At 35.8% G+C, this 20,965-nt stretch overlaps 1 protein-coding gene across 4 annotated transcripts in view; it reads right to left on the bottom strand.

The window, feature by feature from the left end:
* Window positions 1-4,886: 4,886 nt before the first annotated feature.
* The window catches only part of PCDH10 (protocadherin 10), a 36,436-nt gene continuing 20,357 nt past the window's right edge, over window positions 4,887-20,965 (bottom strand). Inside the window, exons 5-7 of one of the 4 annotated variants that reach the window (XM_051769447.1) lie at window positions 14,007-14,102; window positions 12,006-12,080; window positions 4,887-9,699 (exon numbers count right to left, since the gene is read on the bottom strand). In XM_051769447.1, the coding sequence (XP_051625407.1) occupies window positions 12,046-12,080; window positions 14,007-14,102 (131 nt within the window). In that variant the 3' untranslated portion in view covers window positions 4,887-9,699; window positions 12,006-12,045. The remainder of the gene's footprint in view (window positions 9,700-12,005; window positions 12,081-14,006; window positions 14,103-20,965) is intronic. The other 3 variants (XM_051769449.1, XM_051769448.1, XM_051769450.1) reach the window with 3 other exon arrangements.

The raw sequence follows: 20,965 nt of genomic DNA on the forward strand, positions 1-20,965 counted from the left end.
TCTCAAAATGAAATATCTTTTTCCATCCCCTTTGGAATCTCTCTTTTACAATGAAGGCATGTTGTGCCTGCACTAGTACAGTCTGTTAGGCAAACGTATTGGTAATGGCATTCAAAGTGCTGATTCTGCAGCAAGGCAGGAGAATTGGGAACAATGACCTCCCTAACTGGTGTCAGGGGATGGGGGCTTCCCATGGGCATCGGGACAGGGTCCATCCCACTGTCCCCAGCAGAGAGTAGATGGAGACAGCCCCAGCACCGGGCATTGAGCACCTTCCTGGGGACAGGGTCAGGACAAAAGAGGGCTGGAACTTTGGCCCATGGGTAGAGATCAGCATCAGGTCTGGTGAGGGGAACCAAGAGAGATGCAGTCCCAGGATGTTTGAGGCCATGGGAATCTGTAGGGTAGACAAATCCTCTTTTTCTACCAGCAGTTCCATATGCCACATTCTTACTTTGTGTCTTCTCTTTGTCTTTGCAGTGTATAATTCTAGTGTGCAAGTACTTGCTCCAGGGAATGGTGAGGAAGTATTGTTTCCTGACTCAACCGGTATGGTAATTTTGTCATCAACAGGATGACTCAGGGAAGACTTACCTTCCAGAAACTTATCCAATTGTCCAGAATCTCTGAACTTTTCAACATCTTTTGGGTAAATATCAGGTAAGTCCTTCCCAGCTGCATTCTGTTAGTGTATGATTTTCAGACTGCCCTTACCACCATTATATCCAAATATTTTCTGATAAGACAGTCATCTATGTGACCAACATGTCAGGGGTTTTTGCTCTCCTGATCTCTCCCTTTGGCAAGAGGGAAAACTCTCTAATGATTCTGTTCCATGCCTAGTGCCACTCTCTCTGTCTTGTACAAATACCTCCTGAGGAAAATTTTTTATGCAATACTAAACATTCATTGGAGAGCTAGAAAATGAGTCTGTATTTAATCAGCGATAAGACATGTAAGGTGTCATGTGGGCCCAGCTCCTGCACTAAGAGATGTTTAAATGCTTTTGTAGACTGGAAGAGCAGAAAAGGAGATAATCCTCCAACTTGCAACTGCAAGAAACTCTTCTAAGGTGGATGTGGATGCAGAAATCATCTGAGATGGAAAGAACTGAATACAGATTTCTCACATCCTGAAAAAATATTCTAAAAGTCATATCATCTGCTCAGGAAACCGTAGGTATCTAGTCTTTGACATCTTATCAAACATCTTAACAAAACAAGATGGTATTTTTAGGTGTTTGCAGAAAACATGTATTAAACAGAAAACTGCCAAACAATGCAATGCTGATAGAGGCCCTTTTTTTTTGTGCCATACTGATCATTGTATTTGCTAATAATGTTGGCCACTGAGGACAAATGCTTCTTTAATATGATGGGATCTAAACTCAATTTCCTTTTCCCAACCCTCTCTAATCATCAAATCCAAAAGGATTTAGGCTCTGAGTGGGAAGATGAAGAGCTCTTCATTTTTCTCTTTGAAGATGTCCCATTTTGCAAAGAATAATTATGTATTCTTTTGACAGAGAGACCAAGGGCACCAAATTGCATATTGCTCTCTAGACTACTAGTTAGCTCATTAACCTGCATGTGGGGAGAGCTCAGCAGTGTAGCACCCATGTGATTTTACATTATTTTATTTTATAATCACTATTGTGGTGCTTTTTCTCTTATTATTTTGATTTAGGAACTGTGTTCTGTTCCCACCTCTGCAATAAACTGCATTATGAAATTTCTCGGTTATGCTTCAGGAAAATAAGGATAGTGATACAGGCATCTGTCATAACACTGAAGTGTATTTTGCCTACTAATAAAGGATATAAAAGTGCACAGAACAGCAGTCAATAGAAATCTATCTTTAAAATAAATGTTTTTTCAATTTCCATAGATTTTCCAGTGCTCAAGGTTGTATTTTGCATTAGAACATAAGATTTTTTTTTTCCCCGTGAAACTATAGATCTAGGAATATTAGCAATGTGTTCAGTAAAGTGGTAGATTTCACTCTGTGAATTAAACACCTAAAGAGTTTGCATGCAAATGGTGGTTCCAGTTTATACCAGATAGAATGGAAACAGGAAAGCAATCTCCTCAGTCCAGTAAAACATCATGCAGACTTCAACTATTTTCTGTTACTGCATTTCATGTCCTTATTCCTGAGCAGTGGGAGGTCTGGAAATTATTTATAAAAAAAAGAAAAAAGGTAAACTACCTGATTTTGCCTGGATTTTTTTCCCGAATAAGCGGTACTTTTTGGATTAGATTTACTAAACAGCACACAATTTTACTTCATTAATAATAAAATTAAAATAATTCCTGTAACACGGGAAGTGACAACTGGAATTAAAGTAGCAAAACTAAACCCAGGAGCCTTCATATTGGTTTCTATATGATAAGGGCTAATCGAACTCCACCTTTAATTATAAAGGTACAATTGGTGAGTCTGTTACTAAACTATTCATAATGCCAGGAACCCCTCAAAAATAGCTGACATAAATGGTGAAAAGCACAATGAAGTATCACCATTAAAAAGCAGTATTTGGAGCAGAATACAATAATATATCTGGGAAGGAACTTTGTAAATTGTGAAGGACAAGGAATGTTCCAGGATGTTTGATTCTCAGGGTCAGGGCTGGCTCAGGACCAGTGCAGCCAAGGGTGGCCCTGTCCTACTGGGGCCATGGTTGGAGGTTCCCTGGCATGGAGCTGCGAGATGGCCATGGCCAGGTCATGGTTGGAGGTTCCCTGGCATGGAGCTGTGAGATGGCCATGGCCAGGCCTGACCCTGGTTCCCTTCACTGATCCTGATCCAGACCCCCACCCTGAGGCCAACAGCACAGCTCAGCCTCACACCATCCATCCCTGTGCCCAGGGAGATGCTGAATGCCAGGGCTTCCCCCCCTTCCCACCCTCTGTGAATAGGTCTAAAAAAGAATATGATACCTCAACTGCCATTATTTTTCAATTTAGCTGTGATTGATGTAATATAAACGAGTACTTGGAGTGCCAAGGAGCAGATTTATTTTTTGTTTTGGGTTTTTGTTTGCTTGTTTGTTTAATTTTTAACAAATCGTTTCCAGCAGCTCAGTGAGGTTTAATGATACTATTACAAGGTATATTGCATTTCCTCCCTAGATTATATTAATTACCTATCTTTTACTTCCAGCACTCTGTCTCTCTTCTCGTTCTTTGTTGACAGCCAGAATATAAATCAAACCAACCCTCTCTCAAAAACTGAATGGCTGTGAGCTCCAAGGGCATCATTTAGCTGCATCTTCAGGGGGTTGAGCACGAGAATGTTTGTTTGCATTCATCTTTTTTTTTTTTGCAGACAGCATAAGCAACAACAAATATATTGCTCTCACAGTGAAATCTTTCTCTTTTGTGATATCTATGTTCCTGAACAAAGCACTGTTTAAGCACCAATTAATGTCATCTATGAGACTAAGAAAAGCAGGGTACTCTCTCTTTCTTCTTTCTTCCTCTCTTTTTCTTCTTTGCACAGGAACAGTGCCACACCACTGCTTTTCCATCAGCAATCCATAAAGTTCAGTCCTAAATTATTCTGATACCTGTCCAGAAAAGCTGTAGTGATGGAATTACTAGGGTAATGGAGATGAAATTACTAGGTAATTCTGACATCAGGTTTCATGTTGGTCTTTTTTCCATGTTATTCTCAACAAATGACAATACTCTCCCTCCACTGAAGTGAACATGCAAACCCTTCAGAGGACTGCTTTTAAACTCCAAGTAAAAGTCTAGACAAGAAAAGATGACAGGAAACATCTTTCAATCTAGGTCTGAAAGGAGCTAATGTGCTTAGGACCTGTTTGTTACCTTCCAGAGAAAAACTTTCCAAACATTCATTTTTGAGGTTGGTATTTTCTTTGCTTGTTTTGCTCACATTTTCAACCAGCAGCTATGGCACTGTAAGAAGACTCTGCTCCAATGAATTTTTACTTTTCTGAACTTCTGCATAGTAAAGACATGAATCTATCTTTTCAGGACTGCATTTCTGTTTTTGCTTAATTAGAAAACATGAACAGTGACATCATTTAACCTGTGTTATTTTGCTTTGAGATAAAATTTTCAGAAATGTCTGTTTTAAACTGACACACAGACATGTCCAAACTTCCAAACTTGATTGAGCAGCTTTTTAAAAGCAGAGCTAGTAAAGTTTCCCTTTTTCTGATGTCAAATAATTTTATCGTAGGCTGCACTTGCTTAAAAATGCATAAAGAAACGAAAGCTTCCTTTGGCTCTCCTTCAGATCACTGCAGCTTGGGCCATTGCCTTTAATAGAATTAGGCTCTGATGCATATAAAATCCAGCTCAGTTTTGCAACCTGAACGTTTGGATCCAAGACTTCTAAAACTTAAGGTTGGTTTGGTTACATTCCCTTTATCATGTTGCCATAAGGCTTTGTTATACAATACATTGCTCTTCGCTGTTAGTACAACTCAGAGATGGTTATTCAAAATATGCTTCTAAGTTGAGCATCAAATAAACTTTAAAGTGCATGTGTTTGAAAGCATATGGTTTTCTTAATTGTTTGGCTTCAATGGTTTTTCCATATTGTATAATATACATCAATATCATAGTATATATTAACTTATTGTCTTAGTCGCTCTTCAGTAGGAATGGTAAATGTTATCTGAATCCTGTTTGCCATTTTTGGTTTCTTCTGCTTGCCTAAAGTGGTTAACATCCAGAGGACACTTTAATCAGTGCTGACACAGAGAACTAGAGAGCTTTAGTACAGTGTGTTTCATCTTGACTCAGCAAAATTTTCAGCACTCACATTTATACAGTTTTTTGACAGGATGCTTCTTAAGTGAAGCATCTGCCTTCTGGAGAATTACACCCACAGAGATTTCATTTTTCTTGATGTCTGTTAATATCATGAACTTTATTAACAAATTCAAATTCAAAAACAATTCAAGAAAGCTGTCCAAGTTAGTTCTTGCTCATTTCTTACATATGAGGTTATCTACAAAAGCACAGATGCTCAACAATGGCTGTGTGTATTTGTTAATATATATGTATACATTTCTTAAAGACAAAATGAAATAAAGGAGCTCTTTAAGAAGAATTTGATCTCTGATTGTAGGGATCAGTGCAAAGGATTTAACTCACAGTTTAAGAATTTCTCATGGCACAGTATTATAGTAAAATCCTACTGGCTGCCTTTTACATTACTGCAAATAGAATAAACAACTTTCTATTCTTTATAGACATCTGATGCTAATGTTTTGCAATCAAATTGCAATAACTAAATGTATATAAAAGATGCTTATTTTGGCCCCTATACCTACGTAGAGATTTTAATTCACAAGTCCAAATGCCATAAAACTCAAGACTTGAACATGGAACAATGGCAGGATAAGATCAACTTTCTCCATGTAAGACATACAAATATTTAACAGCCTTGCAAAATTGCAATGGCAATTTATCAGCCTAGGAAGACTATCTATCCACCCTTTACCCTGAGGAATGATATTACTTTAAAAAATAACAAAAAAAACCCTTCTATGAGCAGGTAACATTTTGGAAGTCAAAAACTGAGTTGTGTGCTTGGTTATGGGTCTAATGCATGAAGAAAGGGCCAAATGTAATTCTTTAATGCAAAAATCCATTATTACTGAGGAACAAGTCTAGTTTTGTAGTACCATACATGTGTTTCTGCCCTTCTATTTGCATTTACTGAAAGGAGCATATTTATGTAAGAAAAAATCCTGTGGCAACTTACCAGAATTTGAATTATATATATATACACACACACATATCTTCCCTCACAACTATATAGTGGCTATAATGTGGGAATCTTTACAAATTGTATTTATCTCTGTATTTTCATTTCACTTAATTTTGCAACAATACCAACAAAACATTACTACACCTTGTTCAAATAATTTGAGAATCTGTTCATGGAAATACTTCTTTTCTTTCCCTCAATAAGCAGAATAGTAAAAACTTGTATTAAATGATTGGAATTTTATTTCAGGTAGTAAAATGTTTTAATATTTCTAAGTTTTGGAAGAATCCATCTGGAAGAAACAAAAGTCTGGTTTTGAAGAATTTGAATAGGCAAGCTGCTTAGAAATCCATTGCTACATATCTAAATCAGGAATTGAAAAAAAGATTTACAGACCTGATTCTATTTTGTTATCCTTTATAAGACCCTGTCTTCTGTGCTTGAACTCTAATTTACTTCAGTAAAGAAAGACAGTTCTTCACACAGACAGCTTATTCTATTATGCTCATAAATTGTACATTTAAACATTAAATATTGCTTCAAATAGCTAATTGAAGGACAGAACATTCTTACCCCCTACAGCTGTGCACAGATCACATCCTCCAAAGCTTAGCATGCCCTACTAGGAACATTACAGAACAAGACTGAGAGCCTAGTCTGTGCTTTTTCTCTGAGGCAAGTTTAAATACCCTTATATCATCCCTGATAGGTATTTTTGAACTGTTTTTGAAAACCTTCCTTATCCCAGTTTTATGGGCATATATTTCCTCTTAATATCCAATCTAAACGTTTCCTGACTACTTCAGTTCACTGTTGTGTCCAATATACAAATCAGAATCCTTCAACATTTGCATCACATACGCTTAAAGGAAGAGGAAAATACAAAAGCTGATGTTTAAAGGCATTTACATACCTATCTCTGCAGATAGGCACTAGTAGCGTGATGGAATACATGGGAGATGCTGAGCAAGACAATTTCAGTGGGAGGTGGCTGGATGCAACAGGTCTCTTCCCCACTAAAACAAAGAAATGGGAGAAATTGAGCCTCTGTACTGCCCAATTTGGTTTTAATGTGCCCTAAGGCCTGTATCATCAAATGTTGCTGTACCAAAATTCACAGTGAGCTAGGGAAATCAGCAAAAGCTACATCTTTTTCTCGAGAGCTCAGGCTGTAGCACCTAAAATCTTCCTTTTCCTTGACAGTTCTACATCCTAGTATGATTCCCCCTGGGACTCTCTCAGAGAACTCAGAAGGATTTCTGTGTATACATGGACCAGTGTCTATGGTATTTAACATGAAATAAAAATAAAAAAGATAAATAAATGTGTGTGTACATCACACTGTTGATGCTAAGAGTTCACTCTTGGAAATTAATGACAGGGTATGATACAGTTGATTTTCCAGAAAAAATGGCATACAAAATGTGAAGGTAGTTTCATTAAATAAAAATACTTTGATTGTTCATGAAACAGAAACAAAAACCATTTCCTTTTTCTCCCAAAGACAATAATTTACAGTAAATATCCATATTAAAAAGTTACTTAGAAACAAAAAACAGTTTTAAGAAGGGCAAGGACTTTCTTGCTTTAAAAGCAGAGACAAGAATATAAAAACTCCTTTAAATGAAATACTTGTCACAAATTTCATTGTTTTTCTTCATAAAATTAACAATGCCTGTAGGTGACTACAAGTTCTACTACCTAGGGCTTGAGGAACAATTCACTGTTGTGTTTGCTCAATCGACAGCTATTGTTGCTGCTTGTTTGTTTGTGTTTTGTATAACATATACATTTTTAAAAGGATCCCATAAAACAATTTGTAGTTATACAAATGTGCTAGATGTATACATTAAAAGTGTTCAACAAGCATATTTTTTTTTGTTTGGAGTATTAAATTAACCTTCAGGGTTTGGTCCACTGGCTGCACAAAGAACTCTTGTAATTCGATAAGGAATTTGTTTGGATCCATAGCAGGGCAGTTTCCATACAGGTGATTTATATTCTCCTACCTAACAGAAACTATCATTATAAATCACAAGAAAAACCAAAACCAACAAACAAAAGGAAGAAACCCAAACTCCATCACAACGTGGCAGTGGCTGCCTACACATTCATCCTGTGGCAGCATTGGTGGGAACAGCAGAATTCCTATATAATGGCATGATCCAAATTCCACTGCAAACAATAGGACATTTTCTCTTGTCTTACTTAATATTGAATCATCACTAGGAATTGGTTCCAATTTGGCTAAACATTGGTTGATAACATAGTGTGCTCTCATTTGTTTTCAATATTTGACATACGAAGATACAGTGGGGGGAAAAAACCACAATACAAAAAAAAAAAAAAGAAAAAACATTTTACTAGATTTTTACATTTAGTAAATGGTACTTAAACTCCATGGACATGAAAGTAATTTTAAACTTTACCTTTGAAATTTTACCTTTTTTCAATATTTCATAAAAAAGAAACGCTCTAAGATACTGTTTCAGACCACAGAATTATTACAGAACATAAAGATTATATGCAAGGGCTTAATCCTTTTCCCAACAAAGATAGTGGCTAACACCATTTTCACTCCAATGGGAGAGGGGTCAGCTGAGAATGTGCCATGTTCCTAATTGGAAATCTCCTTTGTGATAAAAGAGTCAATAGTTTGGCAAATACTTTGCCTTTGTAATTTCAATTCTATCAACAACTATTCCTAGCCACAAGAGAAATATTTTTAGGCAATATACTTGTATAGTTTCACAAAACTATGTCAAAGAGAGATGTGTGGGTGTTTGTGTGTGTGTATGTATGTATGTATGTATGAGTATTTATGAGCTTGGGATGATATTCTTAAAATACTTAACTTCACTTACATTATATCTTACATTGCAAAATGTACAGACACCCAGTGTTCTTTTTAACAACATATACAGGTGAATTTATAGAGCCTTGAAAAAGATTTTGTGATTCTAAATTAAAAACCATAGAAACATAATCAAAATAATGGAGAGTGATTTATACCTCTGATAGTACATAGCGCTCATTCGGGTAATATTGACAGCTGCATCTTTGGCATTGAAAATTCATTACAATTTTTAGACAAAATGTTGTTGCTTACAGCTTTTTCTTTTTTTTTAACAAGAAAAACAGGATTGACCAAAATACGAATATTGGGGAAGTACTATTAAAGGTTTATTTCATTTTTGTTTTTAGCAAGGATAGCTTAGGAACCCTGAATTATCTTCTCACTTTAGTGTATGGTGTAGACTGTATGAATCCATTTAAAAATCAACTAAGTTGTACCACGTTTTTCGGAAAATTATATATAATATAATATATATATATTTTATATTTATTTAGAAGCTTTGAAATAGTACAGTAAACACTTTGCAACACGGTGTATAAACTACAGAATGTCTTTGATAATTTTGTGGGTCTTCAGATTAACAACATTTTTATGACCCACACGTGAAAAGAACATGATCACAATCTCTCTTGTAAAGTTGGAATAGTTTGGGGAACACTCAATCACACAAAAATAATATAAAACAGTCAAGTTTAAAACAGTGATATTGCATTTATAATGCACATCTCTTTTATCTGTACGATTGGCTTCTTGTGGTGAATATAAACATCTAAAGGGCTCAGTGACATTTTGGAGAGAGAAAGATATATAGTGCTGTAAACAGGCACACACTGATCAGAGAGGCAAGATCAGTTGCCTCTTAAGTTTCTACAGTTCTACACATTTCAACTCATTTCTCAGGCCTGCTGAGAGCAATTAGGTCCTATTGTTGGCCATGATGTCTCCAACAGCACACAAATCCTTCAGTTACACAGAACTGGATGGCCAAGATAATGAAGTTGAAAGTTGATGCTTTTTGTTGGTCGACTTTTGTGCAAATCATGCTGCTTCAGGTAAGTCCTGTAGAAGTGACTAGCATATCCTTTTCCGTGCTGCAGGAAAGAAAGAAAGACACTTCTGAGAGAAAAAAAAATAAAAAAATCAGTCTCCAGCAGTTCTTAGGTTTATTATGTCTTAGAGGGTATGGAAACAATCAAAACTTGTCACAAACTGCCGCTTCAAATTCCCATTATAGCAAACAGTTTAATGTAGATTCACTTTTCAGAGAAAAGTCTTTTTGAGGCTTGATAGTCAGAATACCCAATTTCATAGGCTGTTTTATTATTCTGTCTAACATGTCATGGCAAGTATTCCAATGTGCCTGTACGGAATTGATAGAAAGACAAGGCAAATAGTCAGTTACTGGTTCAATATTACTGGAATTTCACAGCCTAATTTTTCCCCAGTTCAGCTTGTTATTTGAAGCAAGAGCTAGACTTCCCCCAAAGATTCAGAAGCTGGTTTTCCTTCTCTTTCAAAGTGAACCATTATCCTCATCACCAAATGACCTTTTAGTCTGGTTTGACAGACGAAAATATGGTGCATTAGTGCTACAATTCAAATTTCAGCATTTACTGTCAGGCTGGAAATTAACTCATGTTACACGGATGAAGAAGGTCAATGCATTAGCAAAGCCATATCCTAATCCACCAGCTGTGGTAGATATATTACCTCAAGACACTGGCTATTCTAATTGTAATTGGGAGCAAAGGTAAGAAATGATTTGTACTAGCACTCAGGAAGACCCTGGGTTAAATTCTGATCTCAGTCACACACAAAAACAAGGAATTAATTCACTTGCTGAAGTATTATTATTAGCATCATCATAATCATTATTTAGTAAAGCTTGTAATGATAAAATCAGGTTTTACCTTAGCTCCAAATCAATTAAATCCCTACCTCAAATTACATATATTTCTGTGCATGAAGTGTTACAACTAAAACAAAAAGGAATCTTATCTTCCAAATGAAACTTTGAATCAAGCCATCCATATATGCAATTGATGTCTGCGTGTTGACACATAAACACATCCAGTCTCCATTCCATTTAACATAGAAATATACATTAGCTGCAGTTATTCCCTATATATTTATTCACTAGTAAAGGTATGAAATCTATCTACTGCATCACAGGGAAGTCAAAGCTACTTACAGGTGAATGTTACCACGGGTGTTGTATGTTCATCTAATCTAGCCTGCCTATACCATAGGACGCACACAGGAAAATGTTGAAATCATTTCTGTATAAACTGTCTTTTCAACATACAGACAATTGCCAGATGTGTTATTAGCATTAAAATTAAAACATCTAATATACAATGGTTTGGATGTTTCAATTCTGTGGCAAATTAATTGCAGACTTAAAAAGAATTTTTAAAAGCTTCCACTAGCTATTTTTTAAACATTGTAGTAAAGATTAATGAGATCAGAACCTTTGTGATATTTTGATGCAGTATGCAATCAGATTAATCAAGTTTCTAGATACCTTTTAAAATATCTTTTTAAATATTACAAGAAACAACCATTCCACTAACAGTAATAAAACCAGCAAAACTTATATTGGATCTTTTAAACTTTTTTCCTGAAGTTCAGTAGTAATTTCAGCTCTCTTGTAAATATTTAAGCATAGTCGTCTAGATTGGTGTCTGCCACTGAGGAACTCGTGCTGCACTACAGACATAGGACTTCGATGGGAGAAAGATATACAGAGATACAGCTGGGGCAATCGCTGCTTTCATGTTGCACTACTGTCCCACTCCCATCTGACACAGTGCCTTGGTGGGGTTGATGTGGCACCACCTTGCAGATAATAGAGAGATTGAGTTATTGGCTGTGTCTGGCCTTTTGCCATGTAAATTGATGCATTTTACAATTTTTAATTTTCAGTTAATATGCTTATATTACAAAACAATCAGGCCCTTTTATAGCAATAACTAAATGTTGTACCTTAGGTTGCAGAACACCTGCAACTCTCCCCACCTAAAAAAATCCTTTTCCCAAATCCTAAAATATCCTCTGCCAACACATAAAATGCACCGGATTTCAAAAGCAACTTTTGTACTCCATGGTTGTTTGGTTGTTTTTTTTCTGGTTTTGCACAGAAATTTATGTGCAAGCAAATCTCTCCATGTCTATACCAGTTTCCGTCTTTTTACAGATGGGGAATATAAATCAGAGAGGTTAAATGGAAAGGAGGATGGACTTAGCTTAAAACAGAGGGCAATGAAAATTCTGACATCTGTTTCTAGCTCTGTGTGTGCGCATGCATATGTAGTCATAAATAAACTTTTAATAAGAAACACTAAGCCTCTCTGTATCACAGCTTCTCCATCTGTAAAATGGGAATAATATTGCTTACCTATCTCCTAGAGGTGCAGGAAGGTTTAAATCACTATTCTTTATAATCCACTTTGAGATCCAGAGATGGCAAGTGCTATAGAAATGGAAGTATCAGAGTCAGTGTAAGAGCTGGAAAAAGAACACCATAATTTCTGGTGCCTAATATCTCCTCTGAGATCACAGCTCTCTCTTTCATCCCTATTTTATCTCCTGTTCTGAACTCTCAAACTAGTACACAGGGAACTTCAGGTCTGTGTGAGTACATGTACTAGTCAGAAAGAGGGCTTTAATAATAATCAGTTTCATAATTCTGCTAATGTAATTATACTATTTATACATATATTCTAACAGTGTTTGATGTGAACAAGATGATTAAAGAATCACAAGTATTACAGTTAAAGTTCTTAGGCTATGGGATTTGTGCTGTGCTGACTATTGATCCTTCCCCAAACACCTGCACAAGAATTTTGCGTGTTACACTAAGAGCACTTAATGCATAAAATTTATATGGAATAAAATACAATAAAACCCAGCAAAAAATATTAAGATTCATTTGTTACTCAGTACACACTAGTAAGCCTCCCATCCACAGTGAGCTAGTTCTGTGTAGACTGATAGGAGAAGACATGTAAAGACATCGGTGGTAGACAAACAGAAGAAGAAATGAAAAATATTAACATAAGAAGCAGGAGAGAAAATAAAATATGCAGTGATTATTCCTAGCTCAAGGATCAGAAATGAACAGAAAATACTGTAAAGTCCTAGTCTCTTTAGTAAATCTTCCCTTCACCCTGTTGTGAATCATCCTATTGCATCCAAACTTGATGTCGGATTACTACTTTATAGCCGTGAGTGCAGGCAGGTACATTTCCTCTTTTGGCAAAGCCTAGGAGGGATTGCCTGTACTTGGAACACCTTCAAACTCTGCAAATCAAATTTTTTTCCTGATTAGCAGTGGTAGCTAATCTATCAAGGACAGAGAAAGGGTCCACTGCTTCCCTCCACAGCTGGCAACACAAGCAGAGAAAGAAAACACATCCTATATCTTTTATAACTATTGTCACTTTCCTTCTGGACTATTTTTTAGAGTTCTATAAACTCCCACAGCATTGTATCTTAATAACTGGGAGTCTCCCCAAGTGCCAACAGCCTGAAGATCCAGATGAACCCCTAGATAATAAAATCTCCAAAGAATATCAAATGTCAGGCAGGTTGCTGCTGTTACAGAAATACTCCTGATCCCCCTTCACTTGGGAGAAAGATGACCTAAACCCCTCTCTTTTAAATAAAAAAAAAAGCAATGCAACAGGAGAATGGTGGAAAAGCCAATATGTAAACTGTCATCTTGCTGTTTCAGATCCAAATTCTTTTAAGTTCACACAATATCCAAGCAATATTTTTCTTCATATAGGTTTTCACAAATGGGCTTCTACACAAGCACTCAACTCATTGCCTTTCCTTGTGTGTCCCCTGTAAAAACTGTGTGCTCCACCACACCACCCACACAGGTGTTCCCCACACAACACAGCAACTGACACAAGGAACACAGGAAGCTGTAACCTCCTGTGTTTCACTCAGAAACAGCTCAGCTAGTCTGGCTTCATTTGTAGTGAGCAATAATTTAAAAAGGAGTTAATTGCCTCCTAAGCATTATGGCAACGTTGGTTTTAAATGTGCATTATTAATTTTAACTATCTTTTCGTTTTGATGGTTCGCTTTACAATCTATATGTTAACTGTAGTAGATGAAATATGGCTCTTCACTAAGTTCCATTAGCTTCAACAGAGCTAATGGACAATTCTAGTGACAACCAACAGACTACAAATTCAGCATTCCAGCTCTAACTCAGCCCAACTGACCAGAGACCAGGACCTAAGCACGGGTAGAAGGTATTCTCTATGAAATAACCTGGCTGCTCCAGTTAACTTGGAGTTCAAGTTCAGGTATCAGCAGCTATATTTTTTGGAAAGAGGTCAACAAGTGAACGGGAATGCAGAGCAAACTGCCATAGCTCCCTCACCCTTCGTAGCGGTGCATCCAGGTAAAGGGTGAGACACACGGCTGGGGCTGGGGCTGGGGGATGTAGGATGGGGATTACTCTGCTGCCACCCATGTTCTGTGGATAAAAAAGTATTCCAGTCATTGCAGGCGTCAATTCAGTATCTTTTGCAATCCATTAAGCCTTTTTTTTTTCTTTTTAAAATGAGCCGTTACTCAAAGAAGTTTGTTAAAGCATTGCAAATAATATTTTATGAAAATTCTATTAATAGCATTATAAATAGAGATTGTCTTATCCAGCCAAATAAACTTCAGTACATAAATATGAAAATAGCATTTTTCTCATATATCTTTTCCTCATGATTTAGTTTAAAGGGAACTTTTTTTTCTTTTCTTTCAAGGCTTTAGTGAACAGATTTTGTGTTTCAAATCTTTATATTCTGTAGAACACATTTGGATAAAATAGCTCACATCCCAGATGCCCATGTTACATTTTATACAATTAATATGGGTTTTTTAAAAAGGAAGATGGAACATACTTGCTTTTTTACTTGAAAATATGTATAAATAGTTAAATAAGATCAACTCTTCCCTAATGCCAGTGACTCCATTGGCTCTGGTGACCACTGTTTGTGTGCTTTATGCATGTCTGAAGAGTCCTGAAGGTGTAAGGTAAGAATGAGACCACACTCTGTCTGTCCAATTCAGGCATGTGACAAGACAGGGAAGGCAGGAGAATCTCCCACACGTGAAACTGCCAGTTGCCCCAGGGCAGAATTTGTCCCTAATAATGATATGCCACTCAGTATGGCTGAAATGTTCCTTCTGGGATCTACAAAACCCAAGATATAAATATTGTTTCTAAAATAAACCAAGAGCATTTGGACTGATGGGTACAATTATCCAGATTTCATGTGAAACAAAAAACCCAATTGTGAGCATCAGGTCTTCAGGCTGTGAATAAATTAGAGTAGGACAAAATGGAAAAGTTTTTAATTGTTGCACTGAAACTTTTCTGGAAACAGGCTTGCTTTAGCTGAATAAATAACCCCCACAGACCATTAAAATCTTTCCTTCCTTTGAGAGTACATCTCTACTTCTAGAACAGATATGATTATGCAACCCCCCCTTTTTTGTATAAAAAAACCTACATAACCACATATATTGTCCTTTTCTTTTGTCTTGCACTAAGCACATTTCCATGTTTATATTCACTTAAACCAGTTCAAGAAACAAGGATTTCCAACCATGCCAAAAGTTGACAGTGTTGGATGCTCCACTGGCCATAACCTAAAGAACATGACAAACAACGTTACATACTCCAGGAAAAGTGGGCAAAATTGCACTTTGCACTTAAATACAAAACTGCCACTTTTCAAATTTGAACACCTTGTTCTAGATCAACAACTTAAACAGATTATCACTCTTTTTCAAAAAAAAATTTATTGACCAAATTGCTGATTTACACCTACTGCCTTATTAGCTTAATTTCAAGATTGGAAAATACATTATTAAAGGATATTTTGATGTTTGGAACATGTTTTGGTAACTATTTTCATATGGCAAGTGGGATGCCTGATGCAAATGCTGACATATCATGACAGTCACTGAAATAATGTTTCTCTGGTACTCTGAGAAACTTGAGTGCTCTGAGATTTATATGCTACATGGACTTAGCTGATTCTCTGAAAAAAAAAACCAAAACAAACAACTTTTCAGTTCTTTAGAATAACTATCCAAGTCTCAGTTTGTGCAAGCACTAGATAAAATTTCTCTCTATTTAGGACTAGCCTTGAGCATAGGCTTAAGTTTAAGCACTGACCTTAATCAACATGTGCTTTACATTAAGCACATGACTAAGAACGATCGTCTTTTGAATCAAGTCCTGCATTTTGTCATCAATGTTCTATGGCACACAAGATACTGTTGTGTGCATTTGATTTTCTGTTCTAAATGCTGACAATTTTCTTTTCCACCGTCAGCAACAGCCCGGTGGCACAGCAGATGTCAGATTTGATTTATCTCTGGTTGCCATTATTTACTACCGAAACAATGCTTTTTAGTTACTACAATTCAGCACAGAAACTGCTAAGCTATATTCTATAATGTACCATAAAAATACAAAGACAGTTTTCCCACAAGATACAGTGGGAATAAAGCATCTTTGTCTTTCTGTACTATTATAACCATATTATCTACCTGAAAATACTCAAGATAGTACATGACATCAACATTATAGTCAGAGAATCATGGAATATTTAATTTTGTAACAGTTCTTATAATTATGTACTGTGTTAAGACCAATTAAATAACTCCTAAATTACTCCTGATGTATGTCAAACTTACAGCACAGAACATATTCCCTAAGAGTATTTCTAAATTCTCCATCAACAACTTATTCTAATTGTATACATGTTCTAATAGCAAATTCACATTCTTCCCAATTTACCTATTACAAGCTGATAATTTCGGTACGATCCTCAGTAATACCAATATTTGATTCCTTTTTTTTTAATAAAATTTGCTTAAATGCTTGCATGCAACAATAATTTCTTCTCCTCGATCTTCTTTTCTTCTTCCTTTATGTGTTTTTGGGGTAGTTTTTTTAAAAATTCACCATTTTTTATTGCACTCTCCCGAAATCTACAGTATATATCTCTTTAAGCTGACAAGCCCAAAAACTAACATGTCAGTTTGAGGATTAACCAATGCAGAATACACTACAGGCTGGCTACAATGTGACTTAAAATTTTCAGTGCCCTGGGGAGAAGAGGAGGGATATGAACACTTCTCTTAAATTGCTCTTAAGTGCCTAAGTTCCCTATAGATTCAAGGGAGAAGTAGACATGTAGATCACCATTTGGTGGCCTTTGGAGGTATCTAAATTATTCATGCTGGATTTGGCCTGAAATAATTAAATTTACTTGTTCTTACATGAGATAACATGCAGTACAGCATTACATCAGCACCACAATGTGTATTCCTACACAATTTATGTTTGCCATGATGTCTATTCCAACACTCCTCTCTCCTAGCAGGGATCAAGTGTCATTAGGACCTGACAGGTATGTTCTGACTCTTTTTATGAATATTTTATTTTCTGTTTCTAAAGCACACTGCTTTTCATGAGCAGCATACACTCCGATTTCAGAGTCCTTCCCAGTTTACCAAGATAACACACTTAAGTGTATCATATAACCTTCTCACAAGCCTTTCAAAACTTCCCTTTTTCAAAAACACATATTGGTTTGGTTTCTATCCATAAACGTAGTTTGCCCATCACCCTTCTTTGTCACTTAAGACTACCAGAATGGAATGATTTATATTCACATTATTAAAATTTCTCAACCATATCAAGCAATATATTGGGGCCATAGAGTGTGATCATATCCAATCTGCTTTCAGGAATGGTCCCTGGCATCATGTCCCAGACTTGTTAGGGAAAAAAGTGAGTTGACAGAGGCTAAAGGCAGGCCAGAGAGTGTAAGAGTACAGACCATAACATTCCAGTGGTGGGAAGGATCCTATTTAATTCAGTAGAGCAGTCATAAAGAATATTGGAAGTACAAAGCACACTGTCCTTTATCTCCTGTAGAGCAGGAAAAAAGTTAGTACTGCATCTCATTTGTAAGGTAGAACCCTTTTAGATCTCAGTTCCTATCAATGCCCACAGCTGTGTGCAGCTCCATTCAATTGTCATCTAAATTTCAATCGAGAATAGATGGATGTCAAATTAAAGCCCAAATAGGCAACTAAAAAAGTCACAAAGTGACAGAATTTTACTCTCACTAAAGATGAATCCACAATATCAGCATCTATAAAATTCCTTATGAATAAAGAAAGGTTGTGTTCCAGCAGTTTCATAATGAATCCTTTTCCAGGGCTGAATGCAGCCGTGATGCTGGAGGTGAAAAGATAAAGTCAGAAGACTCGGCTCACTTGCAAAAACAGGAGTCTGTCACCCCTGTAACTCCTTGGGTGAATCCACTCTGCATCCTCTATTTTTCCTTTCTAAGCTACATTACTTCTGATAACCTGTGAAAGTGTCATGTAAAGTAGCATCATTTACATATATGAAATAGATTCATGTGTATGCAAGAAATGCAGATTTACTCTTGAAATTCATACCTGCATGTAACTTTCAGGCAGAATTTGGCAAGCAAGTTCTGAAAATTTGTCTCCCCTTTCTTCAACCAATAAAGAAATTGAAGAAAGAAATCAAATCACCTCAGAAGAGTTTGGATTTTCAGTGGATCCATATCATATTTAGTTCTTCCAATATTTCACTAGGTATTGAAGTTAAAAATAATATTCTAATTGTATCTCCTACTTCCTCTACAAGACGGTACCAATACATAATTTTTCACTCTTCTGCCCTCACCACACTATGTTTCTAAAACAAATACATTCACAGTTACTGCCCAGCAGCAATCATTCCACTGCTAGCACGGAACTGTAGATTCTCAGTGGCTGGTGCACAAATAGAGCTGTTTACAGGCTTGCCAGATAAACAGCAACACTGATCCCCACAGTGTGCTTGTCCTAACACCACAAACAGATGCAGCTCCCTCTCTTACTGGCTATTTGTTGCATTCTTTAAATGGTTTTTCCTATTTTTTCTACTTTGGTCAAGGGGAAAAAAAATAAGAAAAAGAAAAGGAAGTCCTCAAAACTTATAGCAGTGGAAATGACTGTGGAAAATTAATTATTGTGTACAGCAAAAGAGCCAAAACAAGTATAATTTCCTCTGCTCTGCAAGCCAAGAAGTTCCTTGGATAGAGGCAAGCAGAGAGGAGAAGACTTTGCTGTGCACAGACCCAAGATTAAGCACATATTCAGTTCTCTAGCTCCTGACTGTCACAATAAGGAGGTTTGTATATTGAAGAGCAGCATTTATTTATAATTAATAGAATTTACCTACCAAAAATAAATAACTTTAGTGCCTTTGAAAATTTTAGCTGCAAACATCTCTTTGCTTTCCAAAGAATCTTGTGTCCCTAAGTGGCTAAATTACTTTTGTCACAGGATTTAGATTTATAGGACAAGAGGCATTTTTGAATTTTAAATCAGTGTTACACAGTAATCTTAAAAATTACTTTAAAGTTTCAAGCAATCTTTTTGCTTCTTCATATTCCACTGGTAGGAATCCAGAAAATGGTAGTTCATCATTTAAAAAAAAAACATCTCCACAGATGGTATGTTCACAGCAGACATAAGCACTCTCAAAATTGACATAAATGAATAAATATAGCACTAGTCTGAGATAGTTAAGATATATAAGACTTCTATGTGTTCCAGTCAGAACTGGCAAAAACAGACTTTTACAGCTATTAGAAGAAAAGAAATAATTCAAATTGTATATTTTTAAGACAAACTAAAAATATAATTTTCTTTCAAATAAAAGTTACTCTTTTTTTTAAACTTTTTCAATTATTTTCCTGCACTGTAGTCGCAAAGAGCTCTAAAGACATCAAAGATAAAAGATGTTATGTAAATCTGAAAGTGGGCACAATTTTTAGTCAGTATTTTGCACAGTATTGGGTACTGTTAATTCTGTCCAAGGCCACAGTTATATAGAAACTGAAGCAAATAGTATTTAAATATAAGACCTGACACCTGTGCTTTAAAATTAAAAGAAGAATGCTCATTTCTTTTTCTTATATTATTTCCATAAAAATTGAATAAAATAATGCAATTTATAGATTTTATTGGGCTACAGTCAAGTTATCTTTGCATATTTATATATTCTTTTTTAATTTGGCTTTCTGAACTATCCATTTGCTTTCTATTGCTGCAGTAATGCTCTGTGTGTGTTCTCCCCTTGAGCAAGAGCTGCAAGAGGAATACATTTGTATGAACAATGCAAACCAGTCGTGAATGTGAGATAAAAATACCTTTCAGAGGTTATGCAATAAACACTGAGCACTGAATCATCAGAAGTGGTTTATTAAAAATCATAGAGTACCTACAATCATGAGGAAAAATACATCACAGTCTTGCTCTCCCCCTATTGTATTTTAATTAGTGCAAGTGTTTTATTTCAGATTTGGGTTTGGTTTTTTGGTAAGCTTTATTTACCTAATATTTACCTAACACAGACGATGTATCTGAAGTAGCAAAACTGAGGTATGAGTGAATAAATCTCAGCGTTTCAAATAAAGCAAAAATGGGAATGCTCTATCAGACTTCTTAGAAAAGGAAAAGTTTTCAATTAGGTTTCTTAGCATTATTAGAAAGTGGTTTTTCAACTCAGCCTCCACTTCTGCTGAGTAATTTTGTACGTGCAAAGTCATTCTCATCTGTGCAGAAATGAGAGCTGTATCCTGTACCAGAGATAAATTCCTGAATATAAGTGAGGAGTTTCACTCTCTGTGGCAGGATATCCACACGATTTTAACATTCTTTCTGACTACAAAACTATTCACAAAAGAACAACTCTTTGACTGTGCACATACCATTTGTTCATTCATGTCAATAAAAATTTTGTTTCACTACAACTTCTTTTTTTCTTTAATCCAGCATTGCAATGTTTTTTTCTTCTTAGCCTGAGAACTGTAATATGTACATGCAATTTATTGGTGCTAATTTCTTTGCCTTTGTTTCTGTGCCTTTTTACTTCAAGTCTGTGTGAAAACCACAAATTGAATTAAAAAATGATTAATGAAGGGATCAGACAATTCACAAATCTATACCTGATTTGTATTAGAAATCAAGTAGACTAATTTTAAAAGCAAAAATGTAGACAGGCCTCATTTTTAAAAATTAATCAAGTGTCCCATTCAAAATAACTGTTATTGATGTTTATGCAAATGGAATACTATAATGTCCATTACAGCTGTGATAGAACACAACACAAAAGACCACCCAAACAATTTACAGAAATGACATATAACTAAACAAAAAAAACAAAGAAAATTCTTCTTCCATCATACTGAATGCATAAAATTGTTATTTCCTTCTCTTTCTTGTTTTTAAGTTGTT

The sequence above is a fragment of the Manacus candei genome, unplaced genomic scaffold (genome assembly GCF_025592945.1).
Source record: "Manacus candei isolate 608988 ecotype Guabito, Panama unplaced genomic scaffold, ASM2559294v1 h1tg000108l, whole genome shotgun sequence".
NCBI lineage: Eukaryota > Metazoa > Chordata > Aves > Passeriformes > Pipridae > Manacus > Manacus candei.